The sequence below is a fragment of the Macaca mulatta genome, chromosome 1 (assembly GCF_049350105.2).
Source record: "Macaca mulatta isolate MMU2019108-1 chromosome 1, T2T-MMU8v2.0, whole genome shotgun sequence".
NCBI classification, from domain to species: Eukaryota; Metazoa; Chordata; class Mammalia; order Primates; family Cercopithecidae; genus Macaca; species Macaca mulatta.
The window spans coordinates 193,866,733-193,887,818 of record NC_133406.1 but is presented as its reverse complement, the minus strand read 5'-3'; the positions used below and the strand labels follow the sequence as shown (position 1 = coordinate 193,887,818).

The window sequence follows — 21,086 nt, the reverse complement described above, 5'->3', positions numbered from 1 at the left end:
GCTTTTATTAATCTTTTGTAAATGTATGTATTGCTCACATTTATTTCAATGCTGAATATTAGAAGTGTTTTGGTCTTTATCTAGAAGTTTAGTGATTTTTTTTGTGTGACCAGAAATGTGCCCTAGGAATTTAACTTTTTTTTTTTTTTTTGAGACAGGGTCTTGCTGTGTTGCCCAGGCTAGAGTGCAGTGACACGATCATAGCTCACTGCAGCTTCAAACTCCAAGGCTCAAGCAATTCTCCTGCTCCAGACTCCTCAGTCGTTGGGACTAAAGGTGTACGCCACCATGCCTGGCTAATTATTTTTTGTAGAGACAGGGTCTTGCTTTGTTGCCCAGGCTGATCTGGAACTCCTGGGATCAAGTGATTCTTCCACCTTGGCCTCCCAAAGTGTTGGGATTACAGGTGTGAGCCACCACACCTGGCCTTAAGTCCTGTTTATATTAATTAGCCTATGATAAAACTAGTTTCATTGTGTGCCATTTACTTAAGTTCACAGTTTCCAAAAACCTATCAATGACATTGAGATCTACCTTATCTGCATTCTCAGGTGCTTCTTGCATTAAAAATAATGGCAGGCTAAGAATAAAATGATTCTTTTGTGTCTAGCTTCCTGGTTAAAGAGAACTCAGAAATCAACATATGTACCAAAAATTTGAAAATCTATCTGTGTTCTCTCACCATGTACCAATATCCCCTTTGACTCTTCCTATAATGTCAGTTTACAAGACTGAGATGAAAAATAGACAGCTGACTTCACCTTTTCATGCTGAACAGTATCATCCTCCTCTCAGAACGGCAAACTGTATGACTGGCTACTTACATGGAATCCCCAGTCTGCCCCAGGAGAGATGCTGACTATCTTTCAGTGCTTCAATGTGGTCTACTTTTACCTGATGTAATTTGCTGTATGAATGTAGGCAAGGCCAATTTCTCCTACCCTTTTTGCAAAAAAGGGGTGAATACCTGCTTTTCTCTAATTACTTAGAGTCCAAGAGTAAAGGACAGATAGTAAATACCAGGGGCTGTAACTCATGAATTATTTCATGAATAATTTTGAAAGATTAAATAGAACTGAATGGAAAGTAGCATAAGGCACCATACATATTAAGGGTGAGCTACTGTTTCAGAAACGTTTATGCCAGTTACAAATAGGTATGTATGCGTTTACTGGGTAATGATATAAAACATTTTTTACTGCAGGTTCCAGGCAAAAGTTTGGAAGCCACTGCCCCACACTATTTATCACTGGTCTTAAGTGCTGAACTGCCCCACTCCTGGACCATTGCTGAAAGGTGTGGCTTCAGACATATTTGCAAGCGCTTTCTTCTAGCACAGCGCTCCTTGTCACTACTGGCTCATTCTGAACTTTGTGATTCTACTCTGAAGAAGACAATAACTTCCTAGCCCCAAGAAAAATGATATCTAGTTTTAAGCACTTTGCATGTGTGTCATTCATCTGGTACTTGACTTTTCTTTTCTACATATATACATTTCCTAACTAAACTGGAAAAACTAGGGATGGGACTATAGTTACCCTGTGACAAATACAGTATCCTAATCCATACAAGATGCTTGATCAACCTCCTTAGAATAAGCCCCTTTTCTCCGGCAGAGTCCCACTTCTGGAATCAATGTCTATTCAACTCTGGTCAATTTAGGGACTGGAAAAGTTTATGCTCTATCTAGGCTTATTTGACTGGCCAAGGTATTTAACCAACTCCATCACCCACTCCTAAGCTATTCTTAGAATGACTACTGCTGATCATTTCCAGATTTTGTAAACTCAAATGAAATAAGCTCTCATTAGCAAATAAAAATGGGTTATCCACTTTTCTTGGGGGTTAGATGACACTCCTGTTTTATTTGACACGTACTCTACTCTGTAGGAAAGGGTGACTCAAGAAACTTCCAACTTTCTCTCAACTGCTATATTTAGTAGAATTATTTTCTTTTGCAGAAAGGATTAACATTTTAAATATTTGGTAAATTCATAACTATTTTACCTGACTTTAACATGCTGGGATTACAGTATGCAAAACCCCATTTCAAAAAGTAAAACAATCTGAAATGAATTCCCTATACCTACAATTCCCTATACCTTATTCATACTAAACAACCAAACAAATATTCATAGCTTACACAGCAAAAAATCAAACTTTTCCTACCTGCTTATTCATTTCTGTGATGTTTATCCAGACTTTGTTCAAACCCATCTCTCCAGATTCAATCTTCTCAAGCTGTTTCTGCTTGCTGAGTAGTTCTTCATTAAGTTTGGGGATTTCTTGGAATGAGCTTTTCTGATTAGATTCCACTAAAAAGACAAAATAAGAACAATCATAACTAGCATAAAGTGCCCTCATGGTCCTAAGATGAAAAAAATCATCAAGCACTAGGAAAGAAGATGGATTAATAAAAGTTAATTCTGACACTGTTCTTTGGTTTATGTGAATATATATCTTTTACACTAAAGCTCTCATTTTAACTGGGGCTATTTCACTACTGGCAATGCAACTTTTAAAGTTAGCCAACTAAAACTCATAACAGAATGTGAGCAGAAAGAGTTGCCTTTGAATCTCAACTCCGTGACTTACTATGATCTTGAGCAAATTACTCAAATTCTTAGAGCTCAGTTTCCTCATCTGTAATAGTGATAAAATATACTTCACAGGATTGTTAATATTAAGTGAGAGAATGGCTGCAAAGCACTTAACACAGCTAGCCAGGCATATAATAGATGATAAATGCTAAGTACTACTGACCAGCTCAATTAAGGAGCTTTTAGATTAGTCAATTAAGATTTATAAATCTTATTCTATTAATGCCCAAGGTGAGATTGTAAGTTATATTTCTAAATGCTTAAATCTATTTTTTCCACCTTAGTAAACTGCAAGAGGGAGGTCCTGCCACCTTTTGAAAGCTGTGATGAGGACTAAGATTTTTAATCTTTTTCATAAATAGTAAACAGTATTTTCTTAAGTCTTAAATCACCCCAAAACTCAAAATGAAATAGAAGATAAAAGAATATGCTAGGTGAAGTAGTGTGATATTTGGCCTTTTTTTGGGGGAAACAATAGCTCCTGAATGGTTTAGGGATTTGCCAGCCTGAAGGTAGAGGCCTGAAACAATGCTTTCTCTTCTTTCTTTAAAGAGCATTTTCCCTTTTCATAGAGAATAAAATATTAATAGTGGCTGGTCCTCCAGAATAAAATCTACATCCCTTTTTTTTTTTTAAAGCCACAGACTGCCTTAGTTATTATATGCTGCCTTAAAACTAGAAACTGACATAAAAGAGCCATATAAAATAACTTCCTAAAATATAAGCTCCAAGACTCTTTTGTTCATTTCTGCACGGTTAGCTACATTTTGTTCATCTGCTCATGTAGTATTTTGTTCATTTCTACACTTAGAACACTCCTGACACATTTTACGCACTCAATCAATATTTACCACCTGAATAAATATCTGGCCTTTGCTTAACTTCCAATTACATTTCTCATCACTTTACCTACCTCTTCAACCTACTTGTGGTCAAGCAGATCTTCCTGAGACACTAACCTCTGAAGCCTCGTGACCCTTGCACATGCTATGGTTTCTGCCTAGATGCCTTTGGTTTGTCTCTTCTTGATTTCTACCACTTTGGCCTAGTTAATTCCTTTTAAGATTCAGCGCCAACAGCCAGGACCCTCGGACCACTAAACTTCTTTCCACTCCAAATTCTACCAAGCACTTAACATGTGGTGCTGTAACTTTACTCATCTGTCTCCTCTACCAAATGGCGAGAGGCTTGAGGACAAAGACTAGATCTAACTTGGGTATGCATTTCCAGCAGCCAGCACAGAGCCAGGTATACAGAAGGGTTCAAATGCTTGCTCTGTGAAATAATTGTAGGGTATGAAATGGAGTTAATGTTATACTATTAAGTTAAACAAAAAAACCCTCAACACATAACCCAGGCTGGGTGCAGTGGCTCACGCCTGTAACCCTAGCACTTTGGGAGGCTGAGGTGGGTGGATCACCTGAGGTAAGGAGTTTGAGACCAGCCTGGTCAACATAGCGAAACCCCCTCTCTACTAAAAATACAAAAATTAGCCAGGTGTGGTGGCACACTTGTAATCCCAGCTACCCGGGAGACTGAGGAAGGAGAATCATTTGAACCTGGGAGGAGTTTGCGGTGAGCCAAGATCTCGCCACTGCACTCCAGCCTACGCGGCCGGAGCTAGATTCCATCTCAAAAACAAACAAACAAACAAACAAACAAACAAATCAACCAACCAACCAAATAAAAACCCAAACACATTGAACAGCAACTAAGATCCCCCACAAAATGAGGAGTGATGGTGGTATCCTTATTTTAAGTAAGCTCACTACTGAAAATTCAGAATAATTAAAAGAAATGAGATATATTTCCTCATTTTCCAAACACGTTTGCCAAAGGGTTTCATTATAATGACAGACTTCCTATATGCTTTAACATTTAAAAAAACTGATATTTGGTAATTGTACATGCTTACAGGGTACATAGCAATGTTTCCATACATATAAGGTATAGTGATCAGATCAGAGTAATTAGCATATCCATCATCTCAAACATTTATCATTTCTTTGTGTCGAGAATATTTGATATCCTCCTTATAGCTATTTGGAACTATCTAGTGTTAACTCTAGTCATGCTACAGTGGTACATAACACTAGAACTTTCTCCTTCTATCTAGCTGTAATTTTTCATCCTTTAACCAATCTCTCCCTATCCTTTCTTCCCCTACTCTTCTCAGCCTCTAGTATCCTGTTGTATTCTTTTACTTCTATAGAATCAAATTATTTGAAATATATTTTTATTTTGTTTAGACATGAGGTCTCTCTCTGTTACCCAGGCTGAAGGGCAGTGGCATGATCGCAGCTCACTGCAGCCTCAAACTCCTGGGCTCAAGCGATCCTTCTCCCTCAGCCTCCTGAATAGCTGGGACTACAAGCTTGCACCACCATGCCTTAATTTTTTAAGAGATGGTGTCTTGCTATGCTTCCCTGGACTGGTCTCAAACCCCTGGGCTCAAGTGATCCTTCCGCCTCAGCCTCCTTAGTTGCTGGGATTACAGGCGTGAGTCACCACACCCAGTGAGATAAACTTTTCTTATCTTCCACATATGAGTGAGAACATGCAGTGTTTAACTTTCCGTTCCCAGCTCATTTCACTTAACAATGTCCTTCAGTTCCATCCATATTGCCGAGAACGACAAGATTTCACTCTTTTTTAAGGCTGAATAGTATTCTACTGTGTATATCTACTACATTTTCTTCATCCATCTGCTGTTGAACACCTAGGTTATTCCATATATTGGCTATTGTGAATAATGCTATAATAAACATGGAGGTGTGGATGTCTCTTCCACATACGGATTTCCTTTTGCCCAGTAGTTTCCAGCAGGTGCTTTTAATATAGCACTTGATTTACACACGGTTTACAGGAATATATCTATCTCATAGAGTAAAAACATTTTACCAGCCAGTCTAAATTCATTTCACTGATTTTCCTATACATTTTCAGTTAGGTTATAAAGAAGAACTCATCCAACAAACATCTGCCATACTCAGGTACCCCAAAGGGGCAAGGGGCGAAGTCTCTCTTTCCTGCAGTCTATATGCACGAACTAGGAGGCAGGAGTGGAAGAGGAAATAGACAAATACATAAATAACCTGGGTTACAATTATTAACTAATCAACATATAAAGCTCACCAGCCCTGAAAATATTCTGGATCCTGAGGATTGTATGAGCCAAGAGGGGATCACAATGATTATCTGGTTTGGAGCTTTTTAGGAGAGACAAGCCAAGTAGAGGTACGTTTATTACATACATGGGAGGAAGTGTAGCAAACAAATAACTTATGACTACTAATTCATGTTTTTCCAAGATAGGAAGCAAATAATTTAAAATTTTGTATGTTAATGCTCAAAATAATGTACCTAGTTCTTTTGATTCCCTAATCTTTAAGATGAGGAAATGGAAAAATGTCAACATATACCAAATAGTAAACATAATGTTGACAGGATTAAATATAAAATAAACTATATTTTATAGTTATACAATGTCTTTCCAGTTTGCAATAAACTTTTATGTATTAATTATTCAACAACTTGCTATTAAGCCCCCACCATGTGCCCAGCCCTGCATGGGTACCAGTATATACAAAAGACCCTGAAGCTCTCAGTCTAGTGGGGAGCCAGGCATGGTCACAGAATTACTATACAGTGTGACTGATGTTATGACAGAGGAATGCCCAAAGTGCTCTGGTAGCACAAATACATCTCTATATTTTATAGATGAGAAAATGAAGGCCCATAAGTGACTTGTCTAAGTTTTACAGCTAGTTTTGCAAAGCCAGAATTCAAAAAGTCAAACCTGCTGCTCCTAGGACCACTACTTTTTCTACTATACTTCAGAGGTCACAGATACCTATATCTCCTAATGCCCTCGTTAGCACAAGACCATTTTTAAGTTCTGCGCTAAATGACCAAGTCACTACTTTGTCTGTATGGACAGAAAAGGAGGTGCCTGATTTATTTACACTTTCCACATTTATTTATACTCTTTCAAATTTCTTTTCATTTATTCAAATGTTCCATAGTTGAGTGACAGAAAAGGATGGTTGAGAATAGAATCTTCCTAACTGTGGAGGTCTTCTGAAGTATCTGGTTTTGGAAAAAAGAGCACTGAGCTAAGAGTTTCAGGGCCAGTCAGTACTTTTAGCTTAAGGATCAAGTTTCTCTTTGACTGAAAAAAAAAAAAAGAAAAAGAAAAAGCCTATCTGCTTTGCTTTCTATTTCAGGTATTTTAGTAATCCTTCTTCCTTTCCTTGCAAGTGTCTTGGAAAATTTATAGAAATAAAATCAAGAAGTTCTGGATTTCTCAAAAAGGTATTAAAGCCAGACAAGCAGGTGGTCTTATCCAAATTCGTGAATCCCACTGTCTTCTTGAAAAACAAGAAAAAAAAATTAACCTTAAAAAATATATTTAGGCAGGGTGTGGTGGCTCAGGCCTGTAATCCCAGCACTTTGGGAGGCTGAGATGAGTGAATTACCTGAGGTCAGGAGTTTCGAGACCAGCCTGGCCAACAAGGTGAAACCCTGTCTCTACTAAAAAAAAATTAGCTGTGTGTGGTGGCATGTGCCTGTAATCCCAACTACTCGGGAGGCTGTGGCAGGAGAATCACTTGAACCTGGGAGGCAGAAGTTGTAGTGAGCCGAGATCGTGCCATTGCATCCAGTCTTGGTGACAAGAGCAAAACTCCACCTCAAAAACAACCAACCAACCAACTAACCAACCAAAAAAAAAAAAAAAAAAAAAAGAAGCATAATTCAAAGAAAGATTATTTAAACCTAACAAGATTGGTTCCATTTAGTCAAGATACGGGTTATCACAAAAAAAACTCTCAAGTAGTCTACAACGGTTTAGCCTATGGACTGACTACACCCCATCCCCTACCCTCCCTCAGGAAGTCCTGTTTTGCAATGTCAGGAAGACACTGCAGGTGCTGGCATTTCTATTGTAGCAAATCAAAGCCAACAAAGCAGCTGGACTGACAATTCCAAATGTGCTTCATTCAGCTTGCTGACAAATGTTGTCAAGGTCCTAGGAGAATGTGGCTCAGTGGTAGAAAGCAGGGTCTGCAGTCCAGGGTATAATTCTTGACATCTCCTGAAGACAGTATAATATTTCCAGGGATTGGTATTAACAAGTATTCAATAAATATTTGTTGACTGACTGCCAGGTCTATTATATGTACCTGGTCTATTTTTAAAATGTAGTACTTTGTTTGCATTCCCAAAGAAATTACCTGAAAAGCTCAGCTAACTCTATAAATTACATAAGTATCCCGTAAACACAGGTGCAGAGCAGTCAGAAAAAGGAATCCCTGGATGCGTGAACTGAGCAATGTTTTGAAATATATAAATAAATAATTGCTGTATGTGATCAAAACAAGCTACAGCACAAGCCTATAGCTCAACTACAAGCCTAACTCACTACAAGGCTGTAGTTAGGAGACCCAATTAACTAGCTACAGAGAGATGATGGCACAGACAGATGACTTCGGTGGTTATTTATGGTTGAACACTGTTTCTGAGAACCTAGTTTCCAAGTTATGCTTACTACCTACATACAAAGAAAAAATTGGCCTTAGAGACACTGTGGAATATTGCAAGGACAACTATAAAGGAGGAAAAATAACTATGGGGTACATATCTCATTGTTTCTTATACCATACTCCAAAAATTGGTAATCCAGGTTAGGATTCTGGCAGAGAATTGTGGCATACCGAATCCCCATCCCCAGAATCAGAAACTCAGAAGAAAACCAAAGTTAGTATTTTAACTTTTGTTTGTTTGTTTCAAAGCAACATCACTAGAAATATCATTAACACACTAAAACTTAGCTGTTCTTAGGCTGGGTTCAAAACTTGAGTAACTGTAGGCAGCCAACAGAAGTTGGGATATGGTAATCTTCTAGGCTTCAGATGGGAAAGTGAGGATATTGTAATCTTCTAGGCTTAAGCTGGAAAGTAAGAACTGTAGTTCTGGAGCCAGATTTCTTTATGACCTTGAGAAAGCCTTGTGGTCAGTTTCCTGGTGTGCTCATGCTATTAAGGTTAGGGTATTTGTGATTAAGTTGAAACTGGTGCCTTTGCTTAGAAGATTAACCCTTGAAACCTAGAGCCAAAAATTTCAGTGTTGCTAAAAAAAAAAAAAAAAAAAATCTGTCAAATCCAGTCAAAGCTACTGTGCCAACGTACCTTTTGGAAAAAGTAATTTGGGCCGAGCACAGTGGCTCACAGTTGTAATTCCAGCACTTCGGGAGGCTGAGGCAGGCAGATCACTTGAGCCCAGGAGTTTGAGACCAGTCTGGGCAACATAGCAAAACCCTGTCTTTTACAAACATATGAAAATTAGCAGAGGGTGGCGCGTGCTTGTAGTTTCAGCTACTGGGGTTGGGGGTGTGGGGTGCTGACGCGGGAGGACTGCTTGAGTCCATGAGGTCAAGGCTGCAATAAGCCAGATGCCACTGCACTCCAGCTTGGGTGATAGGGCAAGACCTTATCTCAAAAAAAAAAAAAAGAAAAGAAATGAAAAAGTAATTTGGATGTGTAAAATACAACTTTACAATTTAGAATATACAAAACTCTGTGACTTGAAAACCTCCTTAAACTTTAAAACTCATTCATGAGATAAACATTTCTGACAGTTGGATAGTGTTCAAAGTAGGTATGGTTGTTGTAAGCCCTTCATGAATATGTAAATTAGTGCAAGTTTCCTAAAACTTTAAAATGATAACACTCATTAATGGTATTTAAATTTTTTTTCTTGAAACAGATCATGTTACTAGTATAAGCACAGCTAAGGAGAGAAATCTATCAGTCCTTGCTCTAAGCTTGAAAACTGGTAAGTGTGCAGAAAACCAGTTCTTCCTGTTTCTTCTACTAAACTTCTTTTAGATTACTGACCAAGTTGATATCCAAGAGATTTGTAGGCCCTTGAATAAATGTGCGTAGGCTTACAAGGCCACCGGGAACAGTGGTGCAGATAGTAGTGTTGTAAATGTGAAGTTGGGCAGCAAGGGGCAAGAGGATGCTCAGCTCTTTCATACTTAATCACTGAACAAATTACTTAATCCTTCCAAGAGCACAAGATAATAAAAATAATAGCCATCTCACAGGATTATTTTGTAAAGAAAATGATATGAGACTTGGCACACAGTAGGCCTTCCACAGATGTTAGCTACTCTTATTATTGCCCATTCCTATGCTCTTATTTGGTCTTTCTAAAGAGGCAATCCTTTGACAGATGCTCCCACATTCTTTCTCAAATGGCCCTGTGAGGTAGAAGGAATAGCTCAGTGTTGTCATTGTCACTTTATACTCGGGGAGATGCAAGCTATAAGTAGAGGTTAAACGAAGTTCTAGACTCCTATCCTGGGGGTAGGAGTCTCTTGCCTTCTGCACGCTAAGCATTTACTGCAATGCCATTATTTCAGATATTACTTCTCCTGCTGGTGCATAAGCACTGCCTTTTATTTGTGAGTTTAAAAACAAATAAGTATTACAACATTCAAGCAGACAGCTCAAAAAGAGTATAAAAATACTGAGAGGAATGTATAATTGCTTCACTAGAATGAGCAAAACTCTTCATTCAGCATGGTTGACTTTGTCCCAGAACCTGGAAAGGAGTCCAAGATGACACCCTGAAGAGAGTGACCACTGCCGGTCATGGTGGCTCACGCCTGTAATCCTAGCACTTTGGGAGGCCGAGGTGGGTGGACCAACTGAGGTCAGGAGTTTGAGACCAGCCTGGCCAACATGGTGAAACTCTGTCTCTACTAAAAATACAAAACAATTAGCTGGGCGTGGTGGCATACACCTGTAATCCCAGTTACTCAGAAGGCTGACCACAAGAATCACTTGAACCTGCAGTGAGCCGAGATTGTACCACTGTACTCCAGCCTGGGCAACAGAGCAAGACCCTGTCTCAAAAAAAGAAAAAAGAAAAAAAAAGGAGTAACCACTTACTTGTTCGAAATTTTTCCTTGAGGGCATCCAGATCCTCCTTGAGAGCAACCTGCATCCATACCAAGCCAACACAGGCCACAACACAGGCAGCAAGGATGACAAAACCACAGAGCGGATAACAGATCTTGCAGCATCGTAAATAGTCTCCCCTGCTCAAGAGAACAAATTCAACCATGAGTACAGAAGTGATTATGGGGTATAGCTTCATTAGAAATAGTACACGTTTTGCCATGCAATTATCTCCTCTAAATGAATAACCAGTGAATTAACCAGGGAAGGTAGGGTAAAGCACTTAAATGAATAAATAATACGACCTATTAAGGGTTCATCTACTAGGTACAAAAGTTTCAAACGTCACATAAAACAGAGGGAACTCCTGCAGGTAAAAGGAAGATCGTAAAGGCACTGCAGCTGTCATCATCAGGAGAGAGGTCTTTGAATACAAGCTCAGGTCACAAAAGTGTAAAGATCAATGTTTCTCTGCAATTCCATCTCTGCACTGTAATTTCCCTATTGATTTCTCTCTCTCAAATGCATACTCACTCACTCCGGGGAATCTTGTTTCAGTTTCCTGAAACTTTATAAACTTTTGAGCAAGTTTTACTGCAAAAGAAATGAAAGAAACAGGATCTGTAGTTTTAAGTGGACACCTGGTGTATTCTAGCTTATTGGCTCAGAAGTAAGGAAACACAGAAGGGGCTAGATTTCACACAAAACATCAACCAACTTTCAAGGTCTAAACTAACCTAGCAGGGTAACTACTCCAGGTATCTTCTGATGAAGGTAACACTTCATCAGACCTTCATAACCCAAACCCAGGATTGCCCTTAACAGCCTAAGTTGACAAAGCTCATTAGAAATCAAACTCTTCCTTTAACAAAACAAGACATTTTAAACCAACCAACCACTCAATGTCAGCATCCTGACCTTCTGCCTAGCCATTGTTTACACATCTTCAGCAGAATCCTCTTTTCTTTTAGTGTGCGCCCAGAGAGTCCAAGGGCGTTTTTAAAGTTCGCTTTGGTCCTTTCCCACCCTGAGCCCCATTCCCAATGTTCTCAAATCTTACTACTTGATTTGCCTAGTGGTCTCTACACCTATGAATGACGAGGGAAAATGATGCCTCTTCTTTTGCCCCCTCACCCCACCTACTCTCAAGGCTCCTACTTCCTACTATATCTCTCACCATATTTCCCCATCACCAATATTCAGAATCATCAAGAGTGCAAAAACGAAATAATTTGCAGTCTTAAAGTCTCTGTTTCTCCTTCGTTCTACACTGTTTCAAAAGGTCTAGTCTCCAAAGCTTCTCTGCTCCTCTGTCTCCATTCTTCGCTTCTTTAGGACTCCCTGGGCTCTTGGCACATTCTCCCAACTCCATATTTCCACCTCGGATTTGGAGATTTTCTTTCTACACCTAAAGACAGGTCTCTAACTTATTCTTCATTCAGGATCTGAACTTACCTTTTCCCTAAAACCGTTTTTCCCTCTTTGACTTCCAAGGTCTACACCCTTTTTTCTTCCTAAGGAATTCCTTTCTCCTTCCTGTCAATGTGGCCCCTTGGTAGTGCAAGGAGATGCCTTCTTCCCATTCCACCTTTCACCACTACTCACTTGGCAAAGCGAGAGCGATTTCCAACCACACCGAATTCCTCTTCCTCTTCGGAGCTGGACTCAGAGTCTGAGTCGGGAGGCTCAGTGCGAAGCAGGCGGTGACTGCTTGGGCCTTTCTTGGGCTTCTTTCTCCGGCTGTCCCCAGCCAAACCAATCAGTGCATTGAGCTCTTTGCGCTTTTTCATCTTTTTGTGTGGGGTAAGTGGAGCCCCGACTCCTGAGCTGCCAGGTTCGTACCCGACGCCCAATTCTCTTCCTGCCTTGGAGCTGCCTTCCAGGGTTGGAGATCCTGGGCCAGAGCCCCCTGGTCACTCCCACCTAGGGGTGGGACTGACCAGATCCGCCAGGGACTGGAGATTGGAGCCCAGAGGAAACTGGAACTCAGATGGGTGGGGGAAATCACATAGAAATGGCCAAGGAGCTGGTGACCCCAAAGGATAAGGCCTTGGACGCAGAGTGTTAGTACAGGGTGGAAAGGGGCCTTTATCTTCCACAGGGCGAAAAAAAGCCAAGTCAAAAATGAAGGATTCTCAGCCCGGATAAGTAGGCAATACTTCTAAGAGTGCTCCAGGAGCTGAGGAAGGGCACGCTTAAAATAGGTGTTTTGTACCTCCGGGGGAGGATTTCCAACGGAGAGGGAAGAGAAACTTGTTCTTGAATGGGAAGAGAGCGGGGAGGTGCAGAGCAAGAACGTGGGAACGCGTCAGTCCCTTCCTGGCAGGACAGGTGGCGGCAGGAGGCGGCTCCCAGCAGTTACAATCCCAACACTGCTTGGCCGCAGAGAAAATGCCCGGCCCAGGAAGCCGGCTGGGGTGTGTGATGATCACCGTTCTCCGGCCTCCGTCCTGAACGTGAAGGAGGCCCGAGGCCGAGGAAGATCCGGATCCCGGCTCGAAGGGTCGGCCTGAGAGAAGCCAGTCCCGCGCCTGCTAGACCCCCGCCCCGCTGTCTGGGCCTTGGGGACACGGTGCCGCGGGCTACGGCGGCTTGGCCGACAGAAAGCGCTCCCGCCCGTAGTTTGAGGTCTCCGGCACGGGCAACTCTCGGCCACTCACACGCGCAGGCCCCACTCCAGCCGCGACTCCGGCCCCTGCTCCGGCTTCGGCCGCGGCTGCTCCCGACACTTTGTTGTTGGTGTTGGTGGCGGCGGCGGCGGCGGCCGCGGGCTCCAGACCCGGGCCATCGCTCCAGCCCCAGATGACTTCCCCTTTGGCAGCGGCCACCGGCACCGCCTGCCAGTAAGCCGTGCTCCCATTGGTCGCCCGCCTGGGTGACGTCACGCCGGGGCGAAAGTCGAGGCGGAGAGGTGGGGTGTTAAAGGGGCCCTGCCCCTGCTGGGGCTGGGTCCCACCCTCCGGTTAGGGTGGCCCCGCCCCCAGGAGGGCTTCCGGGACCTGCTGCTCCTCTGAGCCGGGTGGAGTTCTGCATCCTGCGGAGCGCGGGCGGGGCAGGCAAAGTACCCAGCTGCTCGACCTACCTGGAAAGTTTATCAGCCGCCCAGGCACCCAGTTGTGAACTGGACTAACCAAGTCTGAAGGCTCCGCCCCTCTGACTCTCACACAGGCTATTAAAAGTTTAGGCGCGTTTCAGATTAATGAACACATTCATTCAGTCAATAAATATTTATTGAGAGCTTACTTACTACGTGTCAGGAGCTGTTCTAGCGCTGGGGATACAGCCATGAACAAAATAACCAGGGTGCTTGTCTTCCTGTGTAGGGTTGCCAGATTTAGCAAATGAAAATGTAGGACACCCAGTAAAGTTTGAATTTCAGATAAACAGCAAACAATTTTTTAGCGTTAAGACGTCCCATGCAACATCTAGGACATCCTCATACTAAAAAATTATTCATTGTGTATGTGAAATGCAAGTTTAGCTGAGCATCCTGTATCTTATCTGCCAATCTATTCCTGCAGTTTATTTATACTCTAGTGGGAGGAGAGCAACAATAGGCAAGCATGTTAAATGTCAGGAGGTTATAAGTGTTATTAGGAAAATTGAAACACGGTCAGGTGATGGGGAGTGCCTCTGTGAAAAGGGAACATTCAGCGAGATTATCAGAGGAGGTGAGGGAGTGAGCTGTGCAGTGTTTGCAGGAAGGAGTGACCAGGAAGACCTGTTGTGGCTGGACCAGAAGAGCAAGGAACAGAGTGATAGGAAATGAGGTCAGAGAAGCATGAGAGGCCAAAGCTTTAGGGCCTTATGGATCACTGAAAGGACTTTGGGAAAGCACTGGGGGCTTTAAGCTAAGAGGTGGCATACTCTGGCTTTTCCGTTTAAAAAAAAATCACTCTGGGCCGGGCGTGGTGGCTCACGCCTATAATCCCAGCATTTTGGGAGGCTGAGGCGGGCAGATCGTGAGGTCAGGGGATGGAGACTATCCTGGCCAATATGGTGAAACCTTGTCTCTACTGAAAATACAAAAATCAGCTGGGCGTGGTGGTGTGCGCTTTTAATCCCAGCTACTTGGGAGGCTGAGGCAGGGGTTCAACTGGCTTGAACCCCGGGAGGCGGAGGTTGCAAGGAGCCGAGATTGTGCCACTGCACTTCAGTCTGGTGACAGAGCGAGACTCCGTGTCAAAAAAATAAAATAAAATAAAATAAAAATAAAAAGAAGAAAAAAAATCACTCTGGCTACTTTGTAGAAAAAAGTAGGAGAGAGTGAGGAACACAGGAGAGCAGTTTGTTACAGTCCAACTAGAGATGATGCGGATAGATTAGAGAGGCAGTAGCAGAGATGGAGAGCATTCTAGATGCTTCCTGAAGACAGAACTGACAATTTTTGCTGATAGATTAGATGAAAGGTGTGAAGAGAAGAGAGGGTTTGGAGGTGGAAACACTGGAAGCAGGGAATTGTTATTTATTGAGATGGGGAAGAGCAGGTTTGGGATAAGTTTGAGAAGCCAATTCAATATTCAAATAGAGGCTGTTTGGTATACCCATTGAGAGTTCTCTGGGCACAGGTTGGGGCCTGAAGTATCAATTGGGAAGTCATCAGATATAAATGGAATTTAAAGCAAAGTGCTTTGAGCTACTTGGAAGAAAGTCACTTAAGATAATTTTTATGCCTATATTCTTATTGTGGCAAGTACACTGCTTTTGTTTAAGGATTCTTGCAAAGCCTGGGCCTGTGTCTGATTTGTTTTTAAGTGTCTAGCCCAGAAGTATGCTCCTAAATAACAATGACCCAATAGATATGTGATGACTACGTAAGTGGGCAGTGTTGCAAAGAGGTATGAGTGCAATTTTGGAATCAAAATCAAGAAACCTGCGACTCAGTCATGTCTCTACTTCTTCCTGGCTCCATCAGCATGGAAGCCGTTTAGTTTCTCTGAGCTTCAGTGTTCTCCTCTGTAAAATGGGATAAACACCTATTTCACAGGACAATGAGATGACTGTGAAAGTGTTTTTGAAGCCCCAAGTCATGGTGTATTGTCCCCTTTTGTTTCTAGAGCTGCATTGTCCAATACAGTAGCCACTGGCCACATATAATAATTTAAATCTCCATTTAACATGATTAAAACAAAATACAAATTTTAAATTAGTTCCTCAGTATCATTGGCCCCTGTGTCCAGTAGCCATATGTGGCAAGTGGCTACCAGGCAGCAAGGAGTAGTACAATTCCACCACCACAGAAAATTTTATTGGAGAGTTCTTCACTAGTGCTTCCCTGAAGGACTGGGGATAGACAGGTGAGGCTCTTGACTTCAAGAACCATTTCTGAAACACATCCTGCGGTCATCAGAAGCCCCAGGCAGGAGAGGTGGCTGGCCCAAGGATGGGGTAGCCCTCCTTTGTTGTAGATGATACAGGTTCCCAGGGAACCAGGGACTGAAGAACCCAGGGGAGTAGGGCAGGGCTGAGGACACACCACCCCAGCTTCAGGGACTTCTGGTCAGCCAGAACCTGTGCACTCTGCAGGTGGAGATTTCTCCCAGGACTGGTCAGTGGGCTGGTCATGGGTGGGGAGGCTGCAGAAGTAGAATTGACAAACAGGGGGATGCTTCTGCTGGATCTGCCTCTTGGTCCTTCTGTCTGCCTGTTTGCTTATGATCTGTAGATAACACCCCTCCTATGTTGGGTAAACATCGCACAGGATACTGTCACCCTTTGAAAGTTACTGGCCAGGTGTTTCTTTTCCTTCAGGAGCTCTTGGATACCTCTCTGGCCTCCTTCCTCAGACCTGGGACTGTCAAGGCCAGGGATTAAGCCACCCCTCTCAGAGTAGGGGCTCCTGCTGCCCTCCCACACCAAGACTCACAAGGTTGTGATCCATCTTCTCCTTTGGGGATGTTCATATTATGATCCTGGGGAGTCCTGTTAACCTATTCAAAACTTGCCTGAAATGCAGTGAGTTTGGGGAAGTCACTTTAGAGTTCTGGTACTTCAAAGTTTCTGTCTGTGATATGGGGATGATAATATTCCTAGCCCAGCCTTCTGCTTCATGTTATTTGCAGCAGGGAGTAGCATGGGTGTGCTTTATATGCTGTGAAGTGTCATGCAGAGTGGGTATGTGTCTGTTGAATGCTCCTGGCAACTCTATGGGGAAGGTAGGCAAAGATGATTTCCCTGTGCTCAAAATCACAGCCCATGTAACTGGCAAAGTCAAATTTTGAGACCCTGTGCTACTTTGGAAGACTCAATAGAGTGCTTTCACTTGGGTAAGCTGAGGCACAGAGTAGGGGCAAACTTGCCGAGGTCATGGTCAAAAATTGGATCCAGCTCTCCTAATTCCTGGGCTGAAAGCTCTTTAAGATCTTGGAGTCCTCTCTTACCTGGGATCTAAGTCTGTGTCTGAACATTGCCACTTGGCAGCTGTGTGATCCTGGACAAACTACTGAGCCTCTCTGAGCTTCAGTGTCCACTATGATTGCCACCTCAGTGAAATGGAGGCAATCATAGTACCCAGGACTGGCTACATAATTTATGAGGACCAATGCAAATGCAAATGCAAATGCAAATGCAAATGCAAATGCAGGGTTCCTTTTCTGTCTCTGCTGTCTCTCTCAATCTGTCATGCTGTTTATTATTCACTATTTAATGTTGTATTCCCTTAGGTCTGGTGATACAAGGCGAGTGTAGACCCTCATATGAGACAGGCAAGAGGCCTGTTTCATGACTTGGCATGCAAACTCTCTCTTCCTCTCCCTGTGCCGACACCCAGGCCCCTGCCTGGGATAGAGCTGTGGTGGCGATAGGCGTGTGGGGTGTGTAGGGGGAACAGACAGCTGAGAATCCATCTCAGGGAGGAGGAGGTGGGGAGGTGACAGGAGGCAGGACCATGTATGAACCAAGGCTCCAAATACCCAGGGTGTGCTCCAGTGCTCCACCCAACTTTACTTATAAGACACAAATTAAAAGATAGAATGATTAAGAATTTCAAGGTGGTGACCACAGAAAATTAAACCCCAAGTATAGGGCACCCTTCTGAGTGGGGGGCCCTGTGCAGCTGCTCTGGTCATACACCCATGAAATTAACCCTACAGTACTTAACTCACAGAGTATCTGTGCAGAAGTGATGTGTCTGACACATAGTAAGTACTCAATAAACGTTAGCTGTTCCATTAATGTGATTGTAAATTACTAAATGGGACTTATTATAGATTTATTCAACGTGATTTTTCAGATAACCCAGTTGTGGGAAAACATCTTCATTTATTTAAGAGAAAGCACTGCTTCTACTTGTCACAAGAGCCCTCTTTGACATAATCTTTTTTGATACTTTGCTATGGCTGAGGTAGGGGGAAGGAACAGAAATGAACATTTAAAAATATTTAGGTATCATGCATTTTTGTGTTATTCCTCAATTCAGTAAGTCATTCTTCACTGAGCAAGCATCTTATTCTTCCTCTAACCAAGAAGGAAACTGTTGCTCAGAGATCGAAAGAGACTTGCCCAGGGACACACAGTATGTCAGTGGCAGATACTGGGGCTTGAATCGGGATCTCTCTGCCTCTGAAGCCTGAGTTCTGCACCCAGTGCCCAGTGCCATGCTGGCAGAGACCGCTGCCTGGGGCCTTTGTCAGCAGCTCTTCTGAAAGGGACCACCAGCTGAAGCCTCTCAACTCTCCTGGGGTGGCCTCATCTACTTCTCCCAGCCCCTTCCCATTCTTTTTGCTGCTGTGCCGGCAGCTGCATCCTGTACCCTGATGAGGGGCCTAAGGACAATGGGAAGGGGAAGGATTGGGTGGTAGGAAATGGGCCGAGCAACAAGCTAAACAATGGCTTCTCTGCTGGTAGGTCCCGAACAGCCGGAAGCAGCAATAGGTTCACAGCATTATTGTGGGCAGGAGTGAGGACTGCCCCTGCTGAGATTCTCCTTCTATTCCAGGCACATCCTCCTCTGAATCGCTGCAAACTTTTGTGTCTCTGCCAAGTAGTGGCCTCAGTTTCCCCATCTATGTGTCTTTAGCATCCAAAACAGGGCTCAGTGCTGGGGGAGGGATGGGAATCTTCTCGAGCTGTTTGCTGAATTAAAAGATGAGACTCTAAAGACTCTAAAGAGTTCGCAGGCATTGCCCTTCATCTCGATGATCCTATTTACCCATCCATCCATCAAACCTGCCCTGGGTGAGCTCCTACTGTGTGTGAGGTCCTGGACAACACCAGTAATACTCAGGCTCTGCCCTTTAAGAGTTCCCAGGAAGCAGGCAATGCTGTTTCCCCCTACTGCCCATGCCCCCCACCCTGTAAAGGTCATAGAAAGGTTTATGGTGGGGGTGGGGTGGGAGGAGGAGAAGCAAGCCTGGAGCAACTAGCTTTATTTTAGGGTGATAATAATAATCCTGGGAGTAAAGAATCTGTACTGTGACCTCCCACCCTCCTGCCCATGGCTCCACTCCTGTCCTTTCCCCTGGGGCTTGAGCAGGAATGGAGGCTGCAGCTGGCCATGGAGGGAGCCCGAGGCCAGCACCCCTGGGTTTGAATCTGAGCCTCTCCACTCACTAGCTCTGTGACCTTAGGCCAGTTCCTTTTCCTCTCTGAGTCTGTTCCTCATCTGTAAATTGGATCTAACAGTGCTGACCTCCTGGTAGTTCCTGTGGTAAGAATTAAATTTAAATGGTGAGCATTAAAAGGCTTCAGGGGAATCGCTAAGTGCACTGAGTGGACGGGGAGGCTGGGAATGGAACCTCTGAGGAATCCATTTGAACTAGAAAACCTAAACAGCACAGGCTGGGAGAGAAGGTGATTGGATCGTGAAGGCAGGGCTCTTCTGACTGAGGAGGGGTCTGTGTGCATGTGCATGTGTGTGCTCGTGGGCCTGTGCTCCCACTATCAAGGCTGGGTGTTTGTGTATGGAATACACAGTGGGACATGCTGAGTCAGCAAGGCCGTGTGAGAGACCCCCTAGAGAAGGCTGCCTGGGCCCTCCTGAGTTCTATTCTGAGGGAATAACACTGGCTCTGTTTTCTAAGTCTAGCTGCAGCTCCAGTTCCATCTGCTACCAGGCCCTCTCTACTTAAAACTGGCACTAGGGAGGCGAAAAGAGAGGCACAGCTTTGTGCTGCCCTCTGCTGGTTTCTTGGACTCTGTGCTTCTTAGATGGGGTCAATTTCCACGCACACAACTCACCTGTTAATCCCTGTGTTGGATGGTGGGGACACACAGACAAGGTCCATTTCTGCTGTGTGTGTGTGCGAGTGTGTGTGTGAGAGAGGGGAACAAAGTGTGATCAACAATATGATACAAGATGCAGAAAAGATAGGAATAGCATGAAGGAAAGTTTTCAAAAGGTAATGATCCTTTATTCATTCAGTCATCTGTCATATATTTATTGTATCCCAAGACCTAACCTTTGTGCTGGAGCTAAACATGGAACAAAATACACAAAAATTCCTGCCTGCATGGACCTTGCCTTCTAATGAAGAGAAACAGTTAGTAAGTAAGAGAGATAGGTAAATAGATAGTGTTGGATGATGAGTACTATGGAGAAAAACGAAGCAGGAATGGAGGACAGGGAGAATTGTTGGGATGATTGCAACTCTTGTGTAACATTTGAGTAAAGATCCAAAGGAAAGGAACTTTGTCTTCTGAACATGACTGAGTAACTGGCACTCGACTTTCTGGCCTGTATAAATAACTAGACAACTGGATAAGTGTATGAAACAACTATTTAGACATCGGACAATAGTTAGCATGGAACTATGATCCCTGAGAGAAGAAAAACAAGCAAAGTGAGCCTGATGATCACTCTAGCTTTCTGTCTGAAGGCACTTTTGGGCAGAGCAGGGAGGGGAAATCCAAGTAGATCATAGGGGTCTTTTTGTGTTGAAGGTAGAGATCTTGACATTAGGAAACTCTGTGGCACTATAATTTGCAGGGAAGAGTACCAGAGAGGAAGAAGCTACTCAGAAAAAGAGCTCCGGAAATCTGTATAGGGGTCTCCCTTGAGTCTTTGTCTAAATACTGAGTTGTGCATGCATATAATAAAACTCCATGAGTGTGGGCAAATGAAAACTACTGGGGAGCTACAAGCTGAACAATTTTCAGAGTTCAGACATGGCTGAGAGACATTCACATTACAGCTGAAGAGTGAAGAGAACTTATTGAACACCCATAACATTCAGTAGAGGCCTCAAAAGGGTATTGGTAGTAGGGCTAAACTAGCCCTAGAGTAAAGTCTACTCTAGCCCCATCCTAATAAATCTTAAACACAAGCCTTACAAGGAGCAAGCTGAGGAGCAAGTAAGTTAACTCCTACCAAAACAAAACAAAATTCAACATTATTGAAAGGAAGGAAACAAAAATTCAGACCCTCAACAATAGAATATTCACAATGTCCAATATCCAATAAAATTAGGTATGTAAAAAAGCAGGAAAATATAGCCAGAAGAAAAATCACTCTATAGAAATAGACTCAGAAATGACAGGAATGATGGAATTAGCAGACACAGATTTTGAAGCAACTGTTTTA

General features: G+C 43.1%; 1 protein-coding gene across 2 annotated transcripts in view; it reads right to left on the bottom strand.

The window, feature by feature from the left end:
- EFCAB14 (EF-hand calcium binding domain 14) overlaps window positions 1-13,399 on the bottom strand; it is a 42,471-nt gene extending 29,072 nt beyond the window's left edge. For both annotated transcript variants that reach the window (XM_002801538.4, XM_015138873.3), the window contains exons 1-3: window positions 12,173-13,399; window positions 10,559-10,707; window positions 2,170-2,315 (exon numbers count right to left, since the gene is read on the bottom strand). In XM_002801538.4, coding sequence (XP_002801584.3) covers window positions 2,170-2,315; window positions 10,559-10,707; window positions 12,173-12,357 — 480 coding nt within the window. In that variant the 5' untranslated portion in view covers window positions 12,358-13,399. The remainder of the gene's footprint in view (window positions 1-2,169; window positions 2,316-10,558; window positions 10,708-12,172) is intronic.
- Between the last annotated feature and the right edge of the window lie 7,687 nt (window positions 13,400-21,086).